This window comes from Canis lupus, chromosome 14 (assembly GCF_003254725.2).
Source record: "Canis lupus dingo isolate Sandy chromosome 14, ASM325472v2, whole genome shotgun sequence".
Lineage (NCBI taxonomy): Eukaryota > Metazoa > Chordata > Mammalia > Carnivora > Canidae > Canis > Canis lupus.
The window spans coordinates 52,310,287-52,337,236 of record NC_064256.1 but is presented as its reverse complement, the minus strand read 5'-3'; the positions used below and the strand labels follow the sequence as shown (position 1 = coordinate 52,337,236).

The following is a 26,950-nucleotide window of genomic DNA, read 5'->3' as shown; positions in this document are numbered from 1 at the left end:
TAGATTTATTTGATTGTTTTCTCATGGAGCCATTTAACTACTTTTTCAGTCTCCTTTATTTCTTATAATTTAAAATTGGGATCTAAAGTGTCGATTCGGTTAACATTATTTTTACCAAAATATCTGTGAGGTGAACCTGCACACTTCTTATTGCTTACATTAGCAGGTTCTTATCATCAGGTTATTCTACCAGTAGAGATACTAAATTTTGCCATTTGGTTAGGGTGATCCTCCCATTATAAACTTATGTTTTCCCTTTGCAATTAGCAAGGAATGTGTAGAGTGACATTTTGGCCTGTGGATCAGTCCTGTCTCCTGAGTCTTTTAGCTAACAAGTTTACTTCTGTTTATTAAATACACTGTTTAATTTGGGGTTGCAAAATGATTTTTCAAATTGTATCATTCTTTGTGCTTGCTAGCTTCTATAAATAAAAGCTTTTCTTTATGAACAGGGAATGATTACATGTTCACCAGAAAGGCTGGGTAAAAATAAACATATACGTATACCTAATTCTTTCTGTTTAGCAATTTTCACAATTAAGAAATTGGTGTATTAGTTCCAATTGTGACAAGTAAGTTTTTTGGTTTTGAGGTTTTAAAAATGTTTGGGATATCACTGTAGCCTCCTGCATTGTTATTTATTCAGTCTTTCCACCAGTCTTTATTATATTTTTTTTTTGAGGGGAGGAGAGGATGTTCAAATTATTCTATAGATAGCTTCAAAGCTAGCTTCTGTGTTCTGACATGGCCTATGAGCACTTTCTTACTATCTAGTACAAAATGAGCCTTTACTTTTGCTGTCCAAGACTTAGAATCAAACTATTTCTTCACAGAGTTCTTTTAGTGGAAAATAGCATTTAGAAATTAAATTAAGATCTGGGTACTAGATGTGCTGAAGGACTTAGTTCTGAATAACATTAATATACTTGCTTTGTTCTACAGTTCACATAAAATGATTAGAAAATTACAATGCCATTTTTACTTTTAACAGTAAACTGGATGAAATTTAAAATTTCTTTGAACTTCTTTTGAATTTGGAACATATCCCACTAAGGATCAAGATAACTTTTTAAAAATTACTTGAAACAGTTCTTTTATATAGGGTTTTGTTCACTTTCATTTTATTGTTTTTTTCCCCCCTATTTTAATTTGTCGGAATGTAAATATTATAAAATATTTACATGGTTCAGAAATCAAGACTTTATAAAAAGTTGTATTCAGAAAAGGCTCCCATCCATTTTCTTCATTTGTTTCTTGTTTTATCCTGTTTTGTTTTGTTTTTCAGAATTAACCATATCCATATACACACACGTATCCACCTGTTCTTGTCTATGTTCAAGTGGGACATGTTATATGTCTTAGAGATCACTGTTTGGCATCGTATTGGTCAGTTTTCTCCAGAGAGTTGGCTCCCGTGCTTATGAAGGTTGACAAGTCCCAAGATCTGCAGAATGAGTTGACATGCTGGGGACCCAGGGGAATCAGTGGTGTAGTTCCAGTCCTAAAGCTGGTAGGCTTGAGGCCTAGGAAGTGCTGATGTCTCAGTTTGACTCTGAAGGCAGGAAAAATTCAGTGTCCCCATTCAAAGGCAGTCAGGCAGGAGGAGTCTTTCATGCTCTGGGGAGGGTCAGTCTTTGGTTCTACACAGACCTTCAAGTGATTGGATGAGGCCCACCCTCATTGTGAAGGACAGTCTGCTTTACTCAGTTTACTAATTTAAATGTTAATCTCATTCAGAAACATCCTCACAGAAACACTCATGTTTGGCCAGATATCCAGGTACCCCTTTGGCCCAGTCAAGTTGACAACATAAATTAACCAGTCATAGGTATATAGATATCTTCCTCATTCTAATAAGGTATTTACAAGTTTTTCCTTTTACAAATAGTGCTATAATGGAGATAACCTGGTGCATATTCATTTTGAATTTTTGGCATTGTGTATTTGTAGAATACTGTATATGGAATTGCAGGGTAAAAGAGTAAATATATATGTGATTTTGTTAGATATTGTCAAATCATTGTAGATAACCTTAGATAAGGTTAAACTATTTTACAATTCCACCAGCAAAAAACAATAATATCTGTTTCTTCACAATCTCACCTACCTTTTAAAGTTTTGCCAGTTCGATATGTGGGAACTGGTATCCATGGTTTTGTTTTCTCTTGTGAGTGAGGTTAGTATGTTTTCATATATTTAAAAATGATTTGCCCTTTTTTGGTGAGTTATGTGTTCATATTTTGATTTTTTTTTCCCCATTGGTTTTTGGTTTCTTATATCTTGATTTTTTCATAGTTTTTTATATGATTTACAGATATATGCCCTTTTTCTTTGACTGTTTATGTCTTTGCCATGCAGGATTTTGTTTTGCCATGTAGAAGACTTTGTTTTTATGTAATCAGATATATACCTCTTTTATTGATTCCAGATTTCAGTTGTCTTTAGAAAAGCTCTCCTGATTGCCAGACTATAAGAATTCCTAATAGTAATTCACTCATTTACTCACTAGGTTTCTTCTAGTACTTGGATGATATCATTTTTTTTACGTTTAGCTCTCTGACCTGTTTGGAATTCATTCTGGTGTGTGTTGGGAAGGATAGATCGAACTTTCCCTCCCAAGTAATTATCCATTTCCCCCAATATTATTTATGAAAAAGTCTCCCTTTTCTGCAGTGATTTGACATGACATTATGCCAGGTTGGCCAACTATATGCTATAGTTGGTTCTGTTTTAGGACTTTTTGTTTCATTGTCTCTGTCATGTTATTCTATAACATCTTCCCCCTACCCCACCACCTGCTCTTTTCTCAGGGTTTTCTTGGCTGTTCTTTTTTTTCCCCCCATAAGTATTTTAGAACCAGTTGGTCTAATTAAATCTGTAAAAGTTTGTGTTTTTATTGGATTTACATTAAGTTTTTTAATAACTGGAGAAAACTGACATCTTTGTAATGTTGAATCATCATGTCCATGAAAAAGGTATAGATCTTTCCATTTGTTCCCAGTCTGCTTTTGAGTTGTTCAATAGTATTGTAAGGTTTTCTGAACACTGGTTATGTGTATTTCATGTTATATTTATTCCTAGGTATTTTATATTTTTCTTGCTGTTGTACATGTGATCTTCCTTTATATATTCAGACAGATTACTAATATATGTGTGTATAATATAGGTATATTGTATATAGAGAGGGGCTTCTGATTTTTCTATGTTTTACATCTTGTTTTAGTGAATTCTTGTACTGTTAGTATTGGTTTCTGATTGATTCTTTTGGGTTGTCCAGGTAAACTCATCTATGAATATATACAGAGTTTTATTTCTTTCTCTCCAATTCTTTTGACTAATACTCTTTCTCTTGTCTGTTACATAGCTGTGCCTTTTTTCACTTAGCAATAACGTGTGTGTGGTGTGTGCCCACTTAAAATATTGCTGGCTTTGGGGCTAATCTATATGTATAATTCTACTATTAGGTAATATTCACCAATTCTTATTTTACTGAGTGTTTTTTTTTAAAGATTTTATTTATTTATTCATGAGAGACACATAGAGAGAGAGGCAGAGACACAGGCAGAGGGAGAAGCAGGCTCCATGCAGGGAGCCTGACGTGGGACTCGATTCCAGGTCTCCAGGATCATGCCCTGGGCTGAAGGTGGCGCTAAACTGCTGAGCCACCCGGGCTCCCCTACTGAGTGTTTTTATTAGGAATAAGTGTTGAATTTTGTTGAGTGTCCTTTCAGCATCTATGGAAATGAATATGAGTTTCCTCTTTAAATTTGTAAACATAGTGAGTTATATTAATGGATTTAAATTTATAGGTGAAAGATTTTTTGTTTCATTTTCTTCTACTTTTATTGCATTGTGACTGGATGATTTCATCTGTAATTTTTTCTGTGGCTCTTGCTGTGATTTTCTTCATGACATAATACACGCATATTGGTAATTCTTGTGAATATTCCATGTGCGTTTGAAAAGAAGCTATACGCTATTAGAAAGCAAAGTTTGTTACCTAGATAAGATAAATTTTATTCTACTCTCTCCAGCTTCTCTAATTTTGCCTAGTATTTATTCACTTGATTGTGTTGTATACTAAAGTTCTCTATTGTTAGTTATGTCTGTTTCTTCATGCACCTCATGGAGTTTCTGCTTTATGAATATGGCTGCTCTGATAAATGGCACACAAATATTCGTAACTGTTACATATTCTTTGGAAATTGTGGCCTTCAGTATTAAAAAGTTTCCCTTTTTTATTCATTACCAATCTCTTCACCAGCCTTTCTCAATCATCTCATGGATGAAGTTCATCTTCCAGAAGTAAATGCTTCCAACTGTGATGTTCCCTGAGTTCTGACATACCAAAAGCTGTTTTTCTATAGCTTTGTTACAAAATCCACAGCTTGGCCAGATAAAAATTCTTGGCTCATACTTTCTTTCCTTCAGCTTCTGAAAAAAAATTATTTTAGTCTTATTTTGTATCTTCTTTCCATTTTCTCTGCAGCCCCTCCCCCTTCTTTTCCCTTCGCTTTCTGCTGAATTGTATGGGAGTCAGTTGCAGAAATCACAAGACTTTCATTCCTGAATACTTCAGGGTGTATCATTACACTTAGTTGAGCAAATTCTCTAACTCCCTTTTTTCTCTTTCTTTTTTGTTTCAAGATTTTATGTAAATTCTAGTTAGTTAGCATTTAGTGTAATATTAGTTGCAGAAATAGAATTTAGTGATTTATCACTTAAATTTAACACCCAGTGCTTGTCACAAGTGCCCTCCTACTACCCATCTCCCATTTATTTTATTTTTTAAAGAATAGGTTTTTAAGATTTATTTATGTATTTAATTTTTTAAAAAAGATTTTATCTATTTGAGAGAAAGAGAACACACACAGAGGCAGAGGGAGAAACAGAGCAGAGAGCCCAATGTGGGGCTCGATCTTGAGATTTTGACCTGAGCCTAAGGCACACACTTAACCAACTGAGCTACCTAGGCATCCCATAAAAATTTATTTATTTTAGAGTGTGAGAGCATGCTGAGGGAGGAGCAGAGGGAGAAAGAGAATCCTGAAGTAGACTTCCTGCTGAGTGGGCAGTTGACATGGGGCTTGATTCCAGGACCCTGAGATTATGACCTGAGCAGAAGTCAGATGCTTAACTGACTGAGCTACCCGGGCACCCCACCCATCACCCATTTAGCCTATCCCCCTGCCCACCTCCCCTCCAGCAACCCTCAGTTTGTTCTCTGTAGTTAAAGAAAGTAAGTCAGAAAAGATATATATCATATGATTTCACTCATATGTGGAATTCTCTCTCTCTCTCTCTCTTTTATCTTTTATGACATGGACATTTTACAAAGTTTAATAGACTCTTAATTTGGATTTGCATGGTTTATTTGTAATTAGATTGAAATGAAGCATATTAGCAGGAATATTACATAGGTGATACTGTGTTCTTAGTGTATTGCATCAGAAGGCACATGGTATCTATTCTGAACTGGATTTTTTTTCCCTTTCAAGTAGACTTTATTTTTTTAGTGTGGTTTTAGGTTCACAGCAATACTGAGCAGAAAGTACAATGCCCATATACACCCTGGCCACACACATGCACAGTATCCTCCACTGGCAACATCCACCAAGAGTGATACGTTTGTAATTGATGAACTACATTGACACATTATTATCATCCAAAGTCCATAGTTTGTTTGCATTAGGGTTTGCTTTTGGTGTTATATATTCTGTGGATTTTGACAAATGTATAATGACAAGTATTCATTATTATAGTATCACACAGAATAGTTTCATTTCCCTAAAAATCCTCTCTGCTTTATCTGCACATTCTGTCTTTCCCCATACCCTTGACAATCATGGACGTTTTTACTCTTTCCGTAGTTCTGCCTTTTCTAGAATGTCATCCAGTTGGAATCACAGTATATAACCTTTTCAGATTAACATCTTTCACTTAATATGCATTTAAGATTCCTTGATGTCTTTTCATGGCTCAATAGCTCATTTCTTTTTAGCACCAAGTAATAATCCATTGTCTTGATATACCAAAGTTCTTTATTCACTTGCAAAAGGACATGTTGATTGCTTCCAAGTTTGGGCAATTATGAATAAAATGCTGTAAACATTCATATGCAGGTTTTTGTGTAGAAGTGAGTTTTTATTTTGGGGGGCAAATATCAAGGAGTGTGATTGCAGGATTATATGGTAAAAGTGTGTTTACTTTTTGTAGGAAACTGCTACATTGTCTTCCAAAGCAACTTTCTCTCTTTTTCCCATTAGCAATGATTGAGAGTTCTTGTTACCCCACATCTTTACCAACAGTTGGTGGTTTTGATGTTCAGGATTTTGGCTATGCTATTAGTGTGTAGTAGTATATTGCTATTTTAATTTGCATTTCCCTTATGACATATGACCTGGAGCATCTTTTCATATGCTTATATGGTATCTTATTTGGTGTATCTTATTTGGTGTATCTTATTTGGTGAGTCAGTATTTTTGCTTGTTTTTAAACTGAGTCGTTTGTTTTCTTATTGTTAAGTTTTAAGAGTTCTCTGTATATTTCAGATAACAGTCCTTTATCAGCTATGTCTTTTGCAAGTATTTTCTCCCAGTCTGTGGCTTGTCTTCTCATTCCCTCTCACATAGCAGTTTTTAATTTTAATGGAGTCTAGCTTCTCAATTCTTTTTTTCATGAATCTTGACTTTGGTGTTGTATCAGAAGAGGCATTGCCAAACCCAAGGTTTTGGGTTTCTTCTAGAAATTTATTTTCTAGATTTTCTTCTAGAAAATTTATAAAACTCTTTAATAGTTTTAGAGTTTTGTGTTTTACTATGATCCATTTTGAGTTAATTATTGTGAAGGGTGTAATATCTGTGTTTAGGATCATTTTTAGTATGTAGTTAGCATCCCAGCACCATTTGATGAAAAGACTCTCTTTACCCCATTGTATTGTCTTGGCTCTTTTATTAAAAATCAATTGAATATATTTGTGTGGGTTGGTTGCTATACTGTTTTGTTCCATGGGTCTAGTTGCCCATTCTTTCACCAACATCACACATTTCTGATCACTATAACTTTATAGTAGGTTATAGGAAGTCAGATAGTGTCAGTTCTCCAACTTTGTTCTTCTTCAATATTGTATTGACTATTCTGGGTCTTTTGCCTCTCCATATAAACTTTAAAATTAGTTTGTTGGTATCCCCAAAATAATTTGCTGTGATTTTTGATTGGGATTGTAGTGCATCTGTAGATAAATTTGGGAAGAACCAACCTCATGACAATATTGCATCTTCTATCTCTCCATTGTTTATTCCTTTTTGTTCTCAGTTTTTATTTCGAATTTGAAATGTTCATATCTGCAGTTGCTTCCTCAATTATATGTAATTAATAATGAAATGTGACAGGTTTTTTTTTTCTTTTATGGCTGTTTTTGGTTCTCTTTTTGAGAATTTTCATTTGCTGAAAAGTTCTGATTATTTTTTCTTCCCTTCTAATAGAACCTTGTTTGGTTTCCAGGTTCATTGAGTGTCTCTTTTAATGTATTTGTCTATTATGTTGAAGTGTCTGTAGATGGGTAGGTAGGGGTTTGGGTGAGTTACTTTGTTCTTTAATTCCAAAGAACCATGCTTGATTGCTACAAATAACAAAAGTATAGTTCCTTTAATAAATATCGTCCTCTTTTGGTCTGACTTACAATTTTTTAATGTATAGATCATAACATGTCAGTGGGCTTATTATCCTTAATTGCTTCATTTTTTTCCTTTGTCACCAAACCTCCAAAGATACCTCCTTTTTTCAAAGTGCCTCTTTTCTCCCAGAGAAGGAATCTTTTCAAGGCTCTCCTTTTTGGTAACAGATTCTTTTGTATATGTCTGTGTATATGTCCTTTTGACCTTCCAGTGGCTAATGCTGTGATTCACAGTGTCCCAAATCTTTTCTTAAAATTTCCCCACTCAGAGTTAGATCCCTCTCTTGGGTAGTATATCTTAGCTGGTGTTAATCTGTTTTTTGGCAGTTGTAAGACCCTATCATATCTTACCCTCTTTTTATAGACTCGTCAGACTGTGCTTTGAGGGGCTCCAACGCCAATTCAATTGGCCTCTGATTTTTATTTTCCAATTACGTGTTAAATGAAGTGCTATTCTGATTCCTAGTTATGCCATAGGCATGAACTATATGTGTTTTTATTTGCTCCATTGAAAGATCTATATATTGAAAGATCTATATATTCTATATACTGTCTTTGGACGGTATGCAGAAGGATTAGAATTTAAATGACTGCTATTTTATAAGAATCTGGAATTCTAGGCCTTTAAGTATTTTGCTGCCAAGTTTCTAGATAATTATGATGTTGAACCATATAAAATTGCAATTTTTGTAATTCAAAAATTCTTGAATATCAGCAATTGTATATGGTGCTACTAATAGAAAGCTAAGCAAGCTCTTGATTCTTATGTTTCATGCCTTAGTGAAATGTTACATATTGTAGAGGCATTATTTTTAGTATTCATTCCAACATTGTAAAGTCTACATTTTTTATCAACCTCACTGAGGTTTAATTTATATACAATAAAATGCACCCATTCTAGTGTGCAATTCAGTGGATATGGACAATTGTTTACACTTCTTTACCACCACTGTCAAGATACAGAGTATTTCCATCACTTTAAAAAGCTCCTTTGTATACTTTTGCAGTTAGTGCCACCCCCAGGAAATCACTAAATCACTTTCTGTCATTAGATTAGATTTCTAAAGACAATATCTCTAAATTACCCTTTGAGCCCTGCTGGATCTGAAGCTTGCTTATCACTCCATTGTCACCAGGTTACGTTTCCATGCTATATTTGTGTTGGCCTCGGGGCCTTTTTACTTGTGAGTCCATCCATCCATTGCTCGGCACTTTACATTTCACATATCTTGAATAGACGTCCATCTCTGCAGGATCCATGCTGCTTTTATTTTCTGTGCCTTCACTCATGCTATTCTCTCTGCCAGGCAAGCACTTACCTCCCAAACTAACATTCTTCCTTGCCTGATTTATTCCTACTTATATTTCTAAAGTCAGCATATATTACTGATTGGGTTATCAATTATATTTTATCTTTATCAATTTTATTTTCTTTATAGTTGTATAATTGTCTCCTTTACTAATCTGAGCTCCTTGAGGGCAGCAATCATTTCTTCAATTACAGATGTGCCTGGCACATGGAGGCTTTCTATTCTTACTGCTTAATAAATATTTGATTTATGAGGAATGCGTTTCAACTCCTATGTATGAGATTTAAAGCTAAATCTACATAGGAAAAATTAAGGAAGTCTTTTTTTTCCCTAATAGTCATTACTAAGAAAAACTAAAGTTAAATGAATAGCATCCTGTAAGTGTGAGGTGATATAGACATTGTTCCCTTAGACCACAGTTATACTTGTAGAAACCAGTTTTTTAAGTTAATTCTTCAATTCTTATTTTTCTTGCCATGTTTCTGAAAATTCACCAGTGTGTATGGAGATAAATAGTCTAGCTTTGTTCAGAGTATGAGCTCTATATACTAATAATGTGTTTTAAGAATCTAAAAAGAAGGGCAGCCCAGGTGGCTCAGTGGTTTAGTGCTGCCTTCGGCCTACGGTGTGATCCTGGAGACCCGGGATCGAGTCCCATGTCAGGCTCCCTGCATGGAACCTGCTTTCTCCCTCTGCCTGGATCTGTGCCTCCCTTTCTCTCTCTCTCTCTCTCTCTCTCTCATGAATAAATAAATAAAATATTTTTTAAAAACAGAATCTAAAAAGAAAAGCTTTGACAATAATATCAGTTGTTTTCACCTGTGTATCTCTTATCACAGTGTAAGCTCAAGGGCCAGAGCTAGGTCTTACTAGTCTTTTTTTTTACCTTAAGATTCCTGGCTTCAATAGCTAATAAATACTTGAGAGATCCTGAGATTCATGTTTCTTGTCCTATTACATACCCAGGAATGGTACCCTACTGTATTCACTCTAAAATTATATTAGGTATGAAGAAAATTACAAGGTTATATCAGTCATCAGTTTCTGATTCTGGATAGCAACTTGATAAGTTCTAAACTATATGAGCTTAGAATGATACATCTTCAAAAAATCTTCATATTAGTAGTGCAAGAATTGGGAGAAGCAGGAATGATCTCTTGATGGATAAGAATAATTTCCAGGTGTTATAAAAACCACTGTTATGTTCAAACTTCTGTTGTCTGTGTTTACCTGTATGATATAGTACCATTTTTACTTGAACTAGATTTTTATTCCCTTTTCTCAGAGCAAATAAGAAAATTAATGATTCTTAATACGTTGACAGCCTAACTTTGTTTTCATAAACCAGAAGGGATCTAGGAAGCAACTATTGGGAGATCTGTCTACTACGAGCAAAGCTGGCTGAGAATTAACTGTAATGACTGTTCTTTTCATATGCTGTGATTGAATAGCAGAGTTATCTCAGCTTTTCTGGAAGAACTTTGTTTTAGTTAAGAATACAGTTCAAAAAAAAAAAAGAATACAGTTCAGCAAAACATATAGGCACATCTGTACCCCTGGAAACATACTTTTTAAAAACATTTTTTAAAGAGATGGCACACAAGTGAGAGGGACAGAGGAAGAGGGAGAGAGAATCTGAAGCCAACTCTGTGCTGAGCACTGAGCCTGATGCAGGGCTGATCTTATGACCCTGAGATCACCACCTGAAGCTGAAACCAAGAGTCAGATGCTGAACCAGCTGTGCCATCCAGGCGTTCCAACATACTTTTATTTATTAAATATAATCTATATTCTGCTTTGTTGTATGGTAGTTAAAAGTGCTACAGAGTGCTCAAACTTACCTCTGTGATATTTTCAAAGGAAGAATTTGTAATTGAAAGTTTCCCGTTTTAACAAAGGCTAATGCTTTTCCACTTTATTTTATATTTATACCTAGTGTTTTAAAATATAATTTCATTTTGCCTTGTAGTGTATGCAGAGAATATTTCCAAAATGGTGGGAAGAGAAAAGCACTTGAAAAAGATGAAAAAAGAGCTGTACTCGCCACTAAGACCACTCCAGCCTTAAATTCACATGAGTCTTCTAAACTTGAAGGTCATTTAACCAACCTCAGCTTTACAAACCCTGAATTTATAACTGAGTAAGTACACTTTCTCTACTCCAATTATTAATGTTATCTTGGATAGCTGTATTAATAATGTAAAGTAGTATAATGATTTACCACAAGTAGTGGGCCATTTGCTTGTTCCCCTGATAATAGATTAGGCTGAAAAAAAGCACATTTGTAATATTACTAGGTAGAAAACTAGCATAAAATTTTAAGGGATATCTGGAAAACTAATGGTTCTATAACATTGTGTTCGGGAAAAATGAGAAAGAATAGTTTCTTAAATGTTGTAATAATTACTCCTAGGGGAATACAAAGAATCAAAATAGCAAAACCCATTTTAAACTGTGTTTAACTTAAAGGTGGTATCTGCTAACTAAAAAATCACAAGGAATAATGGATTATTAATAGAACCAATTCCTATTATTTTATTGTTGATATGAAATTCTGCCTACTATAGTGTTGTTAACTATAGTCATCATGTTGTACTTTACATCCTCTTTTCACTTATATCCCCATTTCACTTAGCATAATGGCCTCAAGGTCCATCCTTGTTATAACAAATGGCAGGATTTCGTTCTTTTTTATGGATGAATAATATTTCATTGTATATTTACATATATCTATATATATATATAAATGTATAGATATGTAGAAAAAATATACATGTGCCGTCCTCTGGGCCCCCTGGCCTGCCACCTCTGCCCCTAGGTTCAGTGCCACCATCCCCGGGCAGGCTGTCCCTGGACCCAGCCAGGACAGCTGTGGGACCAAGCCACATAGTCGAAGCCCTCCCCTGTGCCTCCCTCCCCTAGCCTCCCTTGTTAGGTCTGGGCCTAGGATGTTCCAGAGCCTGACCCTGCTTCTCCTTTTCTGACTGGGAAATAAACTCCCGCAAAGGAAAAAAAAAAAAAAAAAAGAGCAACAAACACCCAACAATAACATTGGCTCTGGGGTGAGGGTGAGGAGGGGCATAAAATATATACTTTTTCTACATATATATATATGTATGTAGAAAAAATATTATAATCAAGTTTATTGGTAGTGTTAAAATTCTCTATATACCTTATACCGGAATAGATTTGTAATATCAAGTAAAACTTTCTTAATCTCTTGAAAATGCTAAACTTGAATAATTCAAAAAACATTCTTGATAGACACTAAGAGCTAACCATGAAAATACAATTTATTAGCCTCTTAACAATTTAAATTTGTAGGTATCAAACATAGAATTACCTCTGGTTACTCTTTTACACCATGTTGAAAATAATATCTAGTCAGTTGTAAGCAATTTCATTTAAAAATTAATTCACATATTTTTGATTAGTTCAGTAGGAAAGGATAAGGCATCTCTCTTTACCTTTTATCAAAAGTTACTACAGAGCTTACAAAACATAGTGACTTACTGAACATCCTGTAACTCAGGTGTAATGAATATATTTTTTAAATGATGACAGTGTAAAAAAATATATAGGTATGCTACTATCAAAGGTACATATGGGAAATAGTAACCCTAGAATTTCTATATGGTTCTTTTTTATGGTCTCTATTTTATTCAGATTACCATATTTGTTCAGTCATTGTCATTAGACTTTCCCTTAATTCTCTGAACATGTTTTCTTTTAATTCTTGGAACATTTTTATAATAGCTACTCTGAAGTCTTTGTTAAATCCAAAATTTGAGCTCACTAAGAACCATTTTTTATTTACTGCTGTCTTTCTTGAGTATGGACCATACTTTCCTATTTTTTCTTTGTCTTACATTTTTTTTGTTGTTGTTGTTAAAAGCCACCCAATGTATTTTTGACATTATATTGTAGAAACTCACATTTTGGATTTTCCCCCAAGGAGGATGGTGGTGATGTTTTTTAATAATTTGCTTAGGCTTAATCTGTGGGATCTGCCTTCCTTGCAGTTTGTATGGTATTGTTATTTTTATTTTTTAGACTTGTTTCCTAGAGTTCATCTGCACATCTTAGTGGTCAATGATAGCGCAGGTTGTAGTACTCAAATATCTCAAGCCAGATAGGCTTCCACCCTCTGCCAGTGGGTGTGTTGATTGGGGAGTGCTTTTAACACTTAGGTGGTTTTCAAATCTGCCTGACCAATTACTTTTTCCCAGACCCGCTTTGATCTCCTTTGCATGTTCACTTAGCCTCCTGATCAGTAAAGGCTATGTGGAGACCTTAAGTAGTCTTTCTCACTTCCAGGATTTTTCTTGTTAAATTTCTTACTAGTTATCCAGTCTGCAGCTCAGCCCAACCAAAGCTACAACCTCAGACTAGCATAGCTGCTGACTTTCTCTATTTTCTACTTTTACTGACAATGCTCTTTGTGGGATTTTTACTCTTTAGTCCCAATCAAGTTAGCCCCTTCCAGCAGCGAAGATGCTGCTTTTCATAGCCAACCCTGTCCTTGAGGAACTTCCATACTAACTGAGCAAGTGGCGGGGGTGATGAATGGCTTTAGGCAAAAACACCATAGATCCTCACTGTTCTGAACCTAGAATCAGCTTGTTTTCATGAATAAACACTTCTCAACTTGTTTGCCTTTGTTTGAGTTCCAAAATGGTTGTTTTTGATGATTGTGTCTGGTTTTGTAGTTGTTTCTTAAGGAGTGGATTTGCCAACTCTACCCTGCCAGAGTCAAGAAATTACTGTTTCTGGGGATCCCTGGGTGGCGCAGCGGTTTGGCGCCTGCCTTTGGCCCAGGGCGCAATCCTGGAGACCCGGGATCGAATCCCACGTCGGGCTCCCGGTGCATGGAGCCTGCTTCTCCCTCTGCCTGTGTCTCTGCCTTTCTCTCTCTCTCTCTCTCTCTCTCTCTCTCTGTGACTATCATAAATAAATAAAAATTAAAAAAAAAAAAAAGAAATTACTGTTTCTGGTTTAGGCTTTTGTTTGTTTTGTTTGTTTTTTTTTTAAAGATTTTATTTATTTATTTATTTACCATAGGAATGTAATGAATAACTCTATGCCCACAGATTTGATAACTTAGATGAAATGGACCAATTCCTTGAAAGACATAATCTACCAAAACTCACACAAGGAGAAATAGATAACCAGAATAGGTCTATATGTATTAAAGAAGTCTAATCAATAATGAATAGCTTTCCAAAACACAAAGCAGAAGGCCCAGTTGGTTTTACTGTTGAAATCTACTGAACATTTAAGGGAAAAACTGATACCAGTTCTGCAGTCTATTCCAGAAGATAGAATCAAAAGGAATACTTCCTAATTTGTGCTGTGAGGACAACAGAATGTAGTTTAAGATACTGAACCAGTCTTCCCATTACCTATTCTAAAGTAAAATTGATGTGTTCCTGACTATGTAAACATGATTAGATAATGACTGTATTATTATCTGTATTTGGGGGTTAAGTTATGCTTTAGTTGCTTGTGATGGAAACAAATCTAAGGTGAGAAACTGGAGAATTCATCTAGTTGTCTCACGATGTTTCTTTTTAATATCTTTATAAGAAAACATCTACCAATTAAAACTGTAAAACTGTACTTCTGTATATAATTACCAAATCTGTACTAAATTTTTTGCTCCCTACCCTCTTTTTGGTCAGGTTCATCAAGTAGCCTTTCAACAAGTGAACATCTAAGCTACATTGAGTGAAGTCATTTTTGGGCTGTTTTTCTCAAGTAGTACTTTATTGGTCAAAGAAGTTGAGAGGGCTCAATAATGTAGACTTTGTAAGGACTCAAATGTAATGCCCTCTTTTTGAAGAATAATATAGTGGAAAGGATCTTGCTTTGTATACATTATTGGACATTTGGGTACTTTTTTTCTCACAGTTGTTTCATCTCTGAATTAAGCATCTCTTTGTGCTTAAATTTTTGTGTTCTTGGGATGGATTTCCGGAAGTAGATTTCTGAGTTTAAGACTTTGAGTGACTCAAGGCACTTGTACATATTACTGAATAACTTTCCAGAAAATATGATACTAAATCCATTACTCCTAGCAACATGAGTACCCACTTTGTCAAGACTCATGAGCACTATTTTTCTTTCTTTCCTTCTTTCTTCTTTCTTTCTTTCTTTCTTTCTTTCTTTCTTTCTTTCTTTCTTTCTTTCTTTCTTTCTCTCCTTATTAATGTGTTGGAATAAAATGGCATCCTGGGTTAATAGGCACTTCTAATAAATACATATGGAAGAGTAAATTTATAAAATAAAGGAAAATCATATTAAATCAGGAAAATAAAATTCATTCTATGAAGTTCTAGTACTTGACATGGCATTGAAACATGGCACACATGCTGTCATTATACTTTCCAAAATTCATGATAAATGAAGGTAATCGGATCTTTCCTGCAAATCCTGTACTTGGCTTTAGGGTCTTTTTTACACAGCACCTAAAAAGCCATTACCAATTAGTCAGTATTAGAAATGAAACTCATCTGCCACTTATGTCCATTACTCTTGCTGTAAATAGGACCACAGTTTGACTCTTAAGTATCTTAGCAGCTAAGGCTAGCGCAGGCAACAGGATCATTTCTTTATTTCCTTTTTTTAGAATTACTGTTTATGTCATTTACTCACTCGAGTATTGGGATCTGAAGAATTTATTATTGTATGAGCTCTTTTCAGTGCTAAGGATCTTCATATTTATAGTTCTTGGGATAGGGACTTAACATGCTTTATGGGTGGAAGGACAGATGAAAGAAAGGAAGATAGGACGTTTTTAAAGCAGCAGAATCATGTGTTTATGATTATCTACTTGAGACTTGGTTAAATGGTAGACAAAAGGAGGAAGGAAGAAGAGGTGGTGGCACTGAGTGAAAGGCAAGACTGTAAAGACTATTAATGGGATGGTCTCTGTTAAACCAGGAATCTTACTTATAGGCCTTATCTCCTTTCTGCCTTAGAATGTAAGATATTGGCTATATAAGGTTTGTGATGGAGGGAAAATAACACTAAAGAAAACCCAATTAGACATATTAATGCCAGTTTGGGGAGTTTAGTTTATAACAATTAAATAGTGATTTTGAACACCATTTTACTATTCTTTTTTTCCTTAAGTTTTAGTTAGTTTAGTTTCTATTTAATTTTACCGTTCATTTATTTTATTTTCTTGGGCTTTTTAATATTGAAGCTTATTCTAGTAAATGAAAGGTGTTACACATTCTTCTCAAGTGCACATGGAACTTTCTCCAGAATAGACCACATACTGGGTCACAAATCAGGTCTGAACTGATACCAAAAGATTGGGATCATCCCCTGCATATTCTCAGACCATAATGCCTTGAAATTAGAACTAAATCACAACAAGAAGTTTGGAAGGACCTCAAACACGTGGAGGTTAAGGACCATCCTGCTAAAAGATGAAAGGGTCAACCAGGAAATTAAGGAAGAATTAAAAAGATTCATGGAAACCAATGAGAATGAAGATAAAACCGTTCAAAATCTTTGGGATGTAGCAAAAGCAGTCCTAAGGGGGAAATACATCACAATACAAGCATCCATTCAAAAACTGGTAAGAACTCAAATACAAAAGCTAACCTTACACATAAAGGAGCTAGAGAAAAAAACAGCAGATAGATCCTACACCCAGGAGAAGATGAGAGTTAATAAAGATTCGAGCAGAACTCAACGAAATCGAGACCAGAAGAACTGTGGAACAGATCAACAGAACCAAGAGTTGGTTCTTTGAAAGAATTAATAAGATAGATAAACCATTAGCCAGCCTTATTAAAAAGAAGAGAGAGAAGACTCAAATTAATAAAATCATGAATGAGAAAGGAGAGATCACTACCAACACCAAGGAAATACAAACGATTTTAAAAACATATTATGAACAGCTATACGCCAATAAATTAGGCAATCTAGAAGAAATGGACGCATTCCTGGAAAGCCACAAACTACCAAAACTGGAACAGGAAGAAATAGAAAACCTGAACAGGCCAATAACCAGGGAGGAAATTGAAGCAGTCATCAAAAACCTCCCAAAAACACAAGAGTCCAGGGCCAGATGGCTTCCCAGGGGAATTCTATCAAATGTTTAAAGAAGAAATCATACCTATTCTACTAAAGCTGTTTGGAAAGATAGAAAGAGATGGAGTACTTCCAAATTCGTTCTATGAGGCCAGCATCACCTTAATTCCAAAACCAGACAAAGACCCCACCAAAAAGGAGAATTACAGACCAATATCCCTGATGAACATGGATGTAAAAATTCTCAACAAGATACTAGCCAATAGGATCCAACAGCACATTAAGAAAATTATTCACCACGACCAAGTAGGATTTATTCCCGGGACACAAGGCTGGTTCAACACTCGTAAAACAATCAGTGTGATTCATCATATCAGCAAGAGAAAAACCAAGAACCATATGATCCTCTCATTAGATGCAGAGAAAGCATTTGACAAAATACAGCATCCATTCCTGATCAAAACTCTTCAGAGTGTAGGGATAGAGGGAACATTCCTCGACATCTTAAAAGCCATCTACGAAAAGCCCACAGCAAATATCATTCTCAATGGGGAAGCACTGGGAACCTTTCCCCTAAGATCAGGAACAAGACAGGGATGTCCACTCTCACCACTACTATTCAACATAGTACTGGAAGTCCTAGCCTCAGCAATCAGACAACAAAAAGACATAAAAGGCATTCAAATTGGCAAAGAAGAAGTCAAACTCTCCCTCTTCGCTGATGACATGATACTCTATATAGAAAACCCAAAAGTCTCCACCCCAAGATTGCTAGAACTCATACAGCAATTTGGTAGCGTGGCAGGATACAAAATCAATGCCCAGAAATCAGTGGCATTTCTATACACTAACAATGAGACTGAAGAAAGAGAAATTAAGGAGTCAATCCCATTTACAATTGCACCCAAAAGCATAAGATACCTAGGAATAAACCTAACCAAAGATGTAAAGGATCTATACCCTCAAAACTATAGAACACTTCTGAAAGAAATTGAGGAAGACACAAAGAGATGGAAAAATATTCCATGCTCAGGGATTGGCAGAATTAATATTGTGAAAATGTCAATGTTACCCAGGGCAATATACACGTTTAATGCAATCCCTATCAAAATACCATGGACTTTCTTCAGAGAGTTAGAACAAATTATTTTAAGATTTGTGTGGAATCAGAAAAGACCCCGAATAGCCAGGGAATTTTAAAAAAGAAAACCATATCTGGGGGCATCACAATGCCAGATTTCAGGTTGTACTACAAAGCTGCGGTCATCAAGACAGTGTGGTACTGGCACAAAAACAGACACATAGATCAGTGGAACAGAATAGAGAACCCAGAAGTGGACCCTGAACTTTATGGTCAACTAATATTCGATAAAGGAGGAAAGACTATCCATTGGAAGAAAGACAGTGTCTTCAATAAATGGTGCTGGGAAAATTGGACATCCACATGCAGAAGAATGAAACTAGACCACTCTCTTTCACCATACACAAAGATAAACTCAAAAATGGATGAAAGATCTAAATGTGAGACAAGATTCCATCAAAATCCTAGAGAAGAATACAGGCAACACCCTTTTTGAACTCAGCCACAGTAACTTCTTGCAAGATACATCCACGAAGGCAAAAGAAACAAAAGCAAAAATGAACTATTGGGACTTCATTAAGATAAGAAGCTTTTGCACAGCAAAGGATACAGTCAACAAAACTAAAAGACAACCTACAGAATGGGAGAAGATATTTGCAAATGACATTTCAGATAAAGGGCTAGCTTCCAAGATCTATAAAGAACTTCTTAAACTCAACACCAAAGAAACAAACAATCCAATCAAGAAATGGGCAAAAGACATGAAGAGAAATCTCACAGAGGAAGACATAGACATGGCCAACATGCACATGAGAAAATGCTCTGCATCACTTGCCATCAGGGAAATACAAATCAAAACCACAATGAGATACCACCTCACACCAGGGAGAATGGGGAAAATTAACAAGGCAGGAAACCACAAATGTTGGAGAGGATGTGGAGAAAAGGGAACCCTCTTACAGTGTTGGTGGGAATGTGAAGTGGTGCAGCCACTCTGGAAAACTGTGTGGAGGTTCCTCAAAGAGTTAAAAATATACCTGCCCTACGACCCAGCAATTGCACTGTTGGGGATTTATCCCAAAGATACAGATGCAATGAAACGCAGGGACACCTGCACCCCGATGTTTATAGCAGCAATGGCCACAATAGCCAAGCTGTGGAAGGAGCCTCGGTGTCCATCAAAAGATGAGTGGATAAAAAAGATGTGGTTTATGTATACAATGGAATATTACTCAGCCATTAGAAATGACAAATACCCACCATTTGCTTCAACGTGGATGGAACTGGAGGGTATTATGCTGAGTGAAGTAAGTCAATCGGAGAAGGACAAACATTATATGTTCTCATTCATTTGGGGAATATAAATAATAGTGAAAGGGAATATAAGGGAAGGGAGAAGAAATGTGTGGGAAATATCAGAAAGAGAGACAGAACGTAAAGACTGCTAACTCTGGGAAACGAACTAGGGGTGGTAGAAGGGGAGGAGGGCGGGGGGGGTGGGAGTGAATGGGTGACGGGCACTGGGGGTTATTCTGTATGTTGGTAAATTGAACACCAATAAAAAAAAAAAGGTGTTACAGTGGTAAAGGAAGAAGTTAAATGTCTTTTGAACATAATTCAGTATATAAATAAAAAATTTTAAGTGTTTCAGTTATGGTTTTCAATGATTTTTGCTTTTACTTTGAAATGTATTACATATTAATCAAAGTATATATACAAATACAAATTTGAACCTGAAACTAAAATTCTTCATTTATCTTACTGAAATGTTAATAAATTATAATTATATATACCAGATTTGGAGTTCTAGTAATATCAAAATATTAGGTCCCATTTAGTGTCATGTATATTATAATGTTTTAAAGGTATATTACCAATTCCACATTATAAAGTTTTCCTCCATAGATTTTCTTGGTTTAAAAGATATGTATTGAAGGGACGTCTGGGTGGCTCAGTGGTTGAGCATCTGCCTTCAGCTTAGGTCGTGATCCCAGGATCCTGGGATCAAGTCCTGCATTGGGCTCCCCACAGGGAGCCTGCTTCTCCCTCTGCCTGTGTCTTTGCCTCTCTCTCTCTCTGTCTCTCATGAATAAATAAAATCTTAAGAAAAATTAAAAATAAAATAAAATAGGTATATTGAAAATTATGAATAAGCTGACTACAAATAATCCATGCATCAGTTGCTCCTTTCTAAAAAGTTAGAAAGATAATTCCTTTCCTAGTTTTAGCACTGGCTTAGAGAATAACCTTGGAGAAATATCTAACATTCCTAAGCCTCCTTTATAAAAATAAAATAATACTATATAGGCTTATAGCTATAAAAATAATGGGAAGAACTATATGTAAAAACCCCAGAGCTCTGAGTTTTCAGATAATGATGCAAAGTACTAGATGTTGAGAATGAAAGTAGTGAAGATTATTTATATAAGTTCAAAACATAATTTGGGTAACAGCTCAATTGGCTAATCATCATGACAATACTGTGATCTAGAATTCTGTAACCTGACTGTATATAAAGGAAAATGATGACTACAAAATGTTTTCTACCAAACAAAATTCTGTCTCGAGAGATTCTTAAAGTAAATGTGCTTCCTTAGTAAAACATACAGCAAAGAAAATTGCTTATAAATCTAAGTTTATAAGATTCTTAATGTAGTTCTGTGTATGATATTCTCAACTAGTAAACATTTAGCATCTAAACCAGATGGTTTATTATTTTAGTAACTGGAATTGAATCTAATTTGATCTAATACAAATACATAAAGTTAATGAGACTTCCATGGGATCATGGGAACAGAAAGATAAGTTAGGAAACAGAGTTGTATTTTTTGTTTAACTAGCAAATTACTATTTTCTTATGAATTACCTAAAACTCTTCTGAAACAAATATCAATGAATGTTATTAATTCTGTGAGAGTGTCAGAAGGATGTGCTATCATTATATATTATCTCATGTCTTAATAGTAATTTAGTGGTTCTTAACAATCAACTTCTTCCATATACTTCTTACAGCTGCAATTTTGTCTTTAAAAAATGTCTTCATCTTAATTCATGTGCTGTAAGAATGTGTCCTTTTGGGATCCCTGGGTGGCGCAGTGGTTTAGCGCCTGCCTTTGGCCCAGGGCGCGATCCTGGAGACCCGGGATCGAATCCCACATCAGGCTCCCGGTGCATGGAGCCTGCTTCTCCCTCTGCCTGTGTCTCTGCCTTTCTCTCTCTCTCTGTGACTATCATAAATAAATAAAAATTAAAAAAAAAAAAAAGAATGTGTCCTTTTATCAGCCCATTTACGTGTGTTTTCCTAATAGCAATACATTCCCTTTCTCAGCCTGTCTCTTAAATGCTGGCCCTGGGGCTCTCTACTCTTCACACTTAGCGTATCATCCCAGGACAGCTTAATTTACTCTTATAGCTTTGGTTAACACATGTGTGCCAGTGATTGCAAATCTGTGTATCTCCAGTTCAGCTCTCTTACTTGAAGTCCAGATACGTAGTTGCATGCTAGACATCTCTGTGTTTGTGCCTGTGAGATATCATGACTGAGCTAATTTTCTCCCCTTTCCTGCTCTATGAAGCACCTAAATCTGCTCCTCTTTCAGTGTTCCCTGTTTCATTAAATGTTATCTATATGCCCAAGCCAGGAACTTGAAGATTTATTCTTGACTCCCTCCCCTATCTAACTTCCCATATCGGGTTTAGTCACAAGTCTTACTATCAGTTCTAAGTTCTGAATATTGCTTCAATCTTTTATCTCTAGTCTTATCTCCTGCAAGGGCTATTGCACAGTCTCCTACTTCCAGTTTTTCTCTAATCCATTCTTTACAGTACAACTTGAGAATTTTTTCAGAAATAAAACCTGATAATATTCTCTTATTTAAAGTTTTTCAATGATTTCCCTTTTCCTTTGAGACTAAATCCAAACTAACATAAAAAATCCTTCATGATTGACTTTTGTCTCTTTCATTTCTCAGTACTTTTTCTTTTTAACTGTACAACTCAATAATATCGATCTCCCTTTTATTCATGTAAAGTTCCGGCTCCTGCCTGGTGTTATTCCTTCTGCCTGGAACATTCTCTCACAACTCATCACTCACACCTGTCACCTGAAAATTTGCTGTTTATCTTTACACACAATCTTAAACATTTACCTTTCTCAGGAAGAACTTCCTTGACTCCTAGGCTTACTTGGTATCATTAACAAGTCACATACTTTTCTAACACAGCAGATCTCAAAGTGTAGTCTGTGGATCTCTAGGAGTCTCAGGCCCTTTGGGAAGAGCTGTGAATTCAAACTATTTCCATGGTAATGTTAAGATACTTGCTTTTTTTACCGTGTGGTCATTTGTACTGATAGTTCAAAAGCAATGGTAGGTAAAGTTGCTAGCATCTTAGCACAAATCAAAGCAGTGGCACCAAAATATATTAATAGTCATTGTATTCTTTACCATACACTCAAAATTTTCACAAAAGGACAGTTTCATTTAAGACTGTCATTGATGAAGTAGTGAAAGATATAAATTAAGCTGAACTCCTGAGCAATTGTTTTTTTAACATGCCATGTGATGAAAAGTAAACAAAAAGTGCTTCTGCTGCATACTAAAATGAAGCCATGATGTCATGATGATTATCCAGCTATTTCCATTTAGCTAAACATCAGAAATTTGCAAAAAAAAAAAAAAAAAAAAAAGGGGGGGGGGTTGGAGAAAAGGAAAATGACTCTTTTCATTAAACTTTCTATTTTGGAAAATAGGTTCTTTTTTTAAAAATGTATATATAATTGTTATTTTTTAGTAAATTTAAAAATTTTCAACTATAACTTCTTTTTAAAGATTTATTTATTTATTTTAGAGAGAAAGAACATATGTGTGTTTGTGATTTGGGAGAGAGGCGAGGGAGAGATCCCTCAAACAGACTCCCAGCTAAGCTCACTCTTACCACCCATGAGATTATGACCTTAGCTGAAACTAAGAGTCAGGAACTTAACCAACTGAGCCAGCCAGTTGCCCCTCAGCTATAATTTCTAATATAGTTAATATCAATAAATATAACATACATAAACATAAAGTTATTTGGGGTCTTCAGTAAGTTTTAATAGTACAAAGGTATTCTGAGACTAAAAGTTTAAAAACCCTTGCTCTAACACATTGTATTTTCCTGATTCTGTTCATGGTTTCTCTCTCTGTGAAGATAATTTTCACATGCTTTGGGTAACTCAACTCCTAGTGTGGTGTCAACACATATTAGGTTCCCAAGAAGTACTCATTAAATTAATGAATTCAACAGGCATATGTTGATTATGACTGTCTTGCTTATTGTTGAAAATGTGAGTCTGAAGGTAAGAAAGGAATTCAAAAATCAGGAAATAGATACAGAAGTCTCCTCTGCCTTGGGGAATTTTTTTGATTGGTGGAATGATGTGATACTATCTGGAGATACAGAATATCACCAAAATCAGTCTGGAGAAAAATGGTAGAATAAAAAGAGGAGAGAGAAAACATTCATTATGGAACTTAAGGGAATGCTCACATATAACAGGAATGAAAATTAAGCTACAGTGAACCTAAGAGTTCGAAGGATATTCATCAGTAGGATACAGATTAAGAGGATCTTTCATTGGAAGTTTATAGAGTAACGGTACTCTAAGAGAAGTATGAAAGGGAGTAGAAAGGTTAAGATAGGATGCCTTGAGGGAAATTAAGATCAGTTCTACCCAAGTGACTACAACACATACTTTATTTTGTACATTTTAGTCTATAGAGTAAATTTTTTATTATCTTGAATCACTGAAATAAAAATGTAACTGAATTTATGTATTTATTTTTTTATTTTTTTTAAGATTTTATTTATTCATTAGAGACACAGAGAGAGAGAGAGAGACACAGGCCAAAGAAGAAGCAGACTCCCTGTAGGGAGCCTGATGCAGAACTCGATCCCAGGACCCCAGGATCACAATCTGAGCCGGAGGCAGACAGTCAACTACTGAACCACCCAGTGCCCCCTGAATTTATTTTTAATGCAAATACAACAGCATTAACAAAACTGGGGAATGGAAAAAGAGAGCAGCACTTGGCTAAAGCCAAGGAAGAGAAGATGTGTGTATGGAGGGGAGAGTTGGGTGGGTTGAATAATAAAACATAGTTTTAGTGCTACAACTTTAATCATCACCTCCTTCTTATCCTTAGAAGGATCACTTTCTTAATAAAAAATCTCCTATTTAGTACTTCTTCAAAAGACCTACTTTACCTAAAAGCTCTGCTCTTATTTCCCGTCACTTGTAGATAAGTTGTTCTGGTCCTTTTTTTTTTTTTTCTTTAACTTCTTGAAATTATTGATTATACTCAGAGAATGGATTTTTCCATTAGTTCGTACTATCCTGCCTAGTCAATTGGGATAACTTGGTTTCTTGGTATTGAACCTCAGAAAACATTTACTAATTTTATATAGGGTATTGGAGAGTGATGCTACTTTTTTGCCATTTTTTTCTTAAATTACTTGCATTTTGATAAATGTAACTCCTTATCACAGCATTTGAATATGAAAGTGTCAAAATGTTGCTGTGGTAACTGTCATGACTAAGGATAGTCCTATGCAGATTTTTACTAGTGATGCCATGCGTATAATACCGATTTTCAGATCTTAGATAAATCTAGATAAATTTCATACTAGCATGTACTGAACATAGACACGTCTAACCCAGACAATGAAGAATCAGTTATTAAAGGGGAAAGTCAGGACAAATTTAAACTGGTGGAATGCTTGACCATCAATTTGTACTATAATTTTTATTTTGTTACACTGCCTATAAATAGGGTGACCATATGCCCTGGTTTGTCTTGTACAGTACTGGTTTATGCTTGTTAATAGAGTTTCCTTTTATTTTCGTAAGTGTCCAAGTTTGGACTATATATGGTGATCCTATCTATGAAATAAAGAACTGATAATATAACCATAGCTCAGTTAGAAATATACAGTAAGAAGTAGATTTAGAGAATAGACAAAATAGACATCATGATTTAGCTGATGACTTCACTTCTCCCAATCAGTAAGAACTGGGTAATTTTTTTTCATGGCTTAGAAAACAAGCAAACAGGAAAGATAGAGACTATTGAAATTGAAACAGGCATTCAGTCTGAAAATCTGTGATTGAAAGGCAGAGATGCTGGCGACCAGTAGAGTGAGGCATCACCTCGCCTCAGCAATCAGAACACCAGGCATCACCTCACCTCAGCAATCAGAACACCAAGGCAGGAATATTTTACATTACTCAAAATGTATTTGCTGAGTGCTACTATATTTCTAGCTCTCTGTGCTAGGTAACATGGAAAATAAATAAATGTAATTTTTTTAAAAAACATAGGATAATTCTGAGAGATAAATATGTAAAAGTACTAGGTGGCTTAGTTTACATTTAATTCTTAAGCTCCATGTTTCTGTATGTTACTCTTGGTTGCTTAATAGTAAATGCAGTAGTTTGTAAGTGTAAGATGTACCTAGAGCAAAGCTATTATTTCCCATGTTTTGCTTTTAAATATTAACAGTATTCAGTAGTCATACTAATAGACTTGTTTGCATTTTAATTTAAACAAATTTCTTAGTGAAGGAAAAAGATCTTGTGCTTTTGAGAATCATGCTTTGTTTTATAATTTATCCATTTAGGAGTATTAAAAATTTTTTGATACATGCAAATCATATTTCAGTAGCAAAGAAAAAGATGTGGAGCAGATTAATTTTACCTAGACTCTAGTGTACTAAGTGGCATTATGCCTGTAGACGTATTATACCTCTTTGTGTACAGGTAATTTTTTGTACGTGAAGAATTCCTGAAAAAATGTTTAAAAGTCAAATGAATTCATGTAAAGGTTGGAGGGTTATAAAAAGTCTGTTATTCTCATTTCCTTAAAAAATAAAATTCTTATTTATACCTCATGCTTTAAACAGAATTAGTGACAATAGATTTCCAGTATGTTATATGTGTTCTTTAATAATTATGAAATCAAATAAACAGTTTAATTTTAGCTTCTCAATTATATATCCAGTGGGTATAAAATGGAGAAGTTAAAAATTCACTGCATTAAGCAGGCTTAATGAATTTGATCTTTGTCTCAATTGTGCTAAGACCAAAAACTTAGTTCCTTGTCACTGGCATTTTAATTTCTCCATTATTTGCATGAAATACTGGACAGTGCAATAAATTGTGTTTAAATGACAATGGCAAATATAGGAGAAAATCATGAACCTCAGTTTTTAAATATCTACGTCTGGTGTTATTTAACAGTCTTGTATTTTGCTTACAAACCGCATTCTTTTGAGGAAGTAGAATTGTAACATTGTTTGAAAGCCCTGGTTTGGAGGAGGAAAAGTATGGATAAATTTGAAGGTTGCTGTTAATTGTAAAACAAAGAACGGAATTTTAAAACCCTTCTGAGATCTAGTCCTCATGCCTGGACAGGATCTATTGTTTGAGGCCTCGAAGAAAGAATAGGGTAAGTGTCTTTTGGCTTTCTAAAACTTCTACCATGAAGTTTATGGGGAAGCTGTTATTTAAAGAGATACAAGAGGAGCTGAAACTCTGTAATCATCCTAAGAGCCTTCTTCTTGAGTTTCAGCCTCAAGTCCTCTTACCTCTTGTGGTAAGAGTTTCTCTTACCTCTTCTGTTTCACCAGGCAGCAGCTGTTGTAGTCACAGGCGGCTGACCCCTGGATCTCATTCCCTTCCTTCTCTGGGTTTCTCCATTCTTTGGCTTCACTTGGCCTGGGGAGACTAACCCATGTGTGGATCTGCCAAAGTCAGAGCTGGCTTTTTTCGATTAACCACAATGTTGCACAGAATTCTGAAAT

At 35.2% G+C, this 26,950-nt stretch overlaps 1 protein-coding gene across 3 annotated transcripts in view; it reads left to right on the top strand.

Moving 5' to 3' along the window:
* The window catches only part of BMT2 (base methyltransferase of 25S rRNA 2 homolog), a 92,883-nt gene that overhangs the window by 21,232 nt on the left and 44,701 nt on the right, over window positions 1-26,950 (top strand). For all 3 annotated transcript variants that reach the window (XM_025464685.3, XM_049093435.1, XM_025464687.3), the window contains one exon: window positions 10,955-11,125. In XM_025464685.3, coding sequence (XP_025320470.1) covers window positions 10,955-11,125 — 171 coding nt within the window. The remainder of the gene's footprint in view (window positions 1-10,954; window positions 11,126-26,950) is intronic.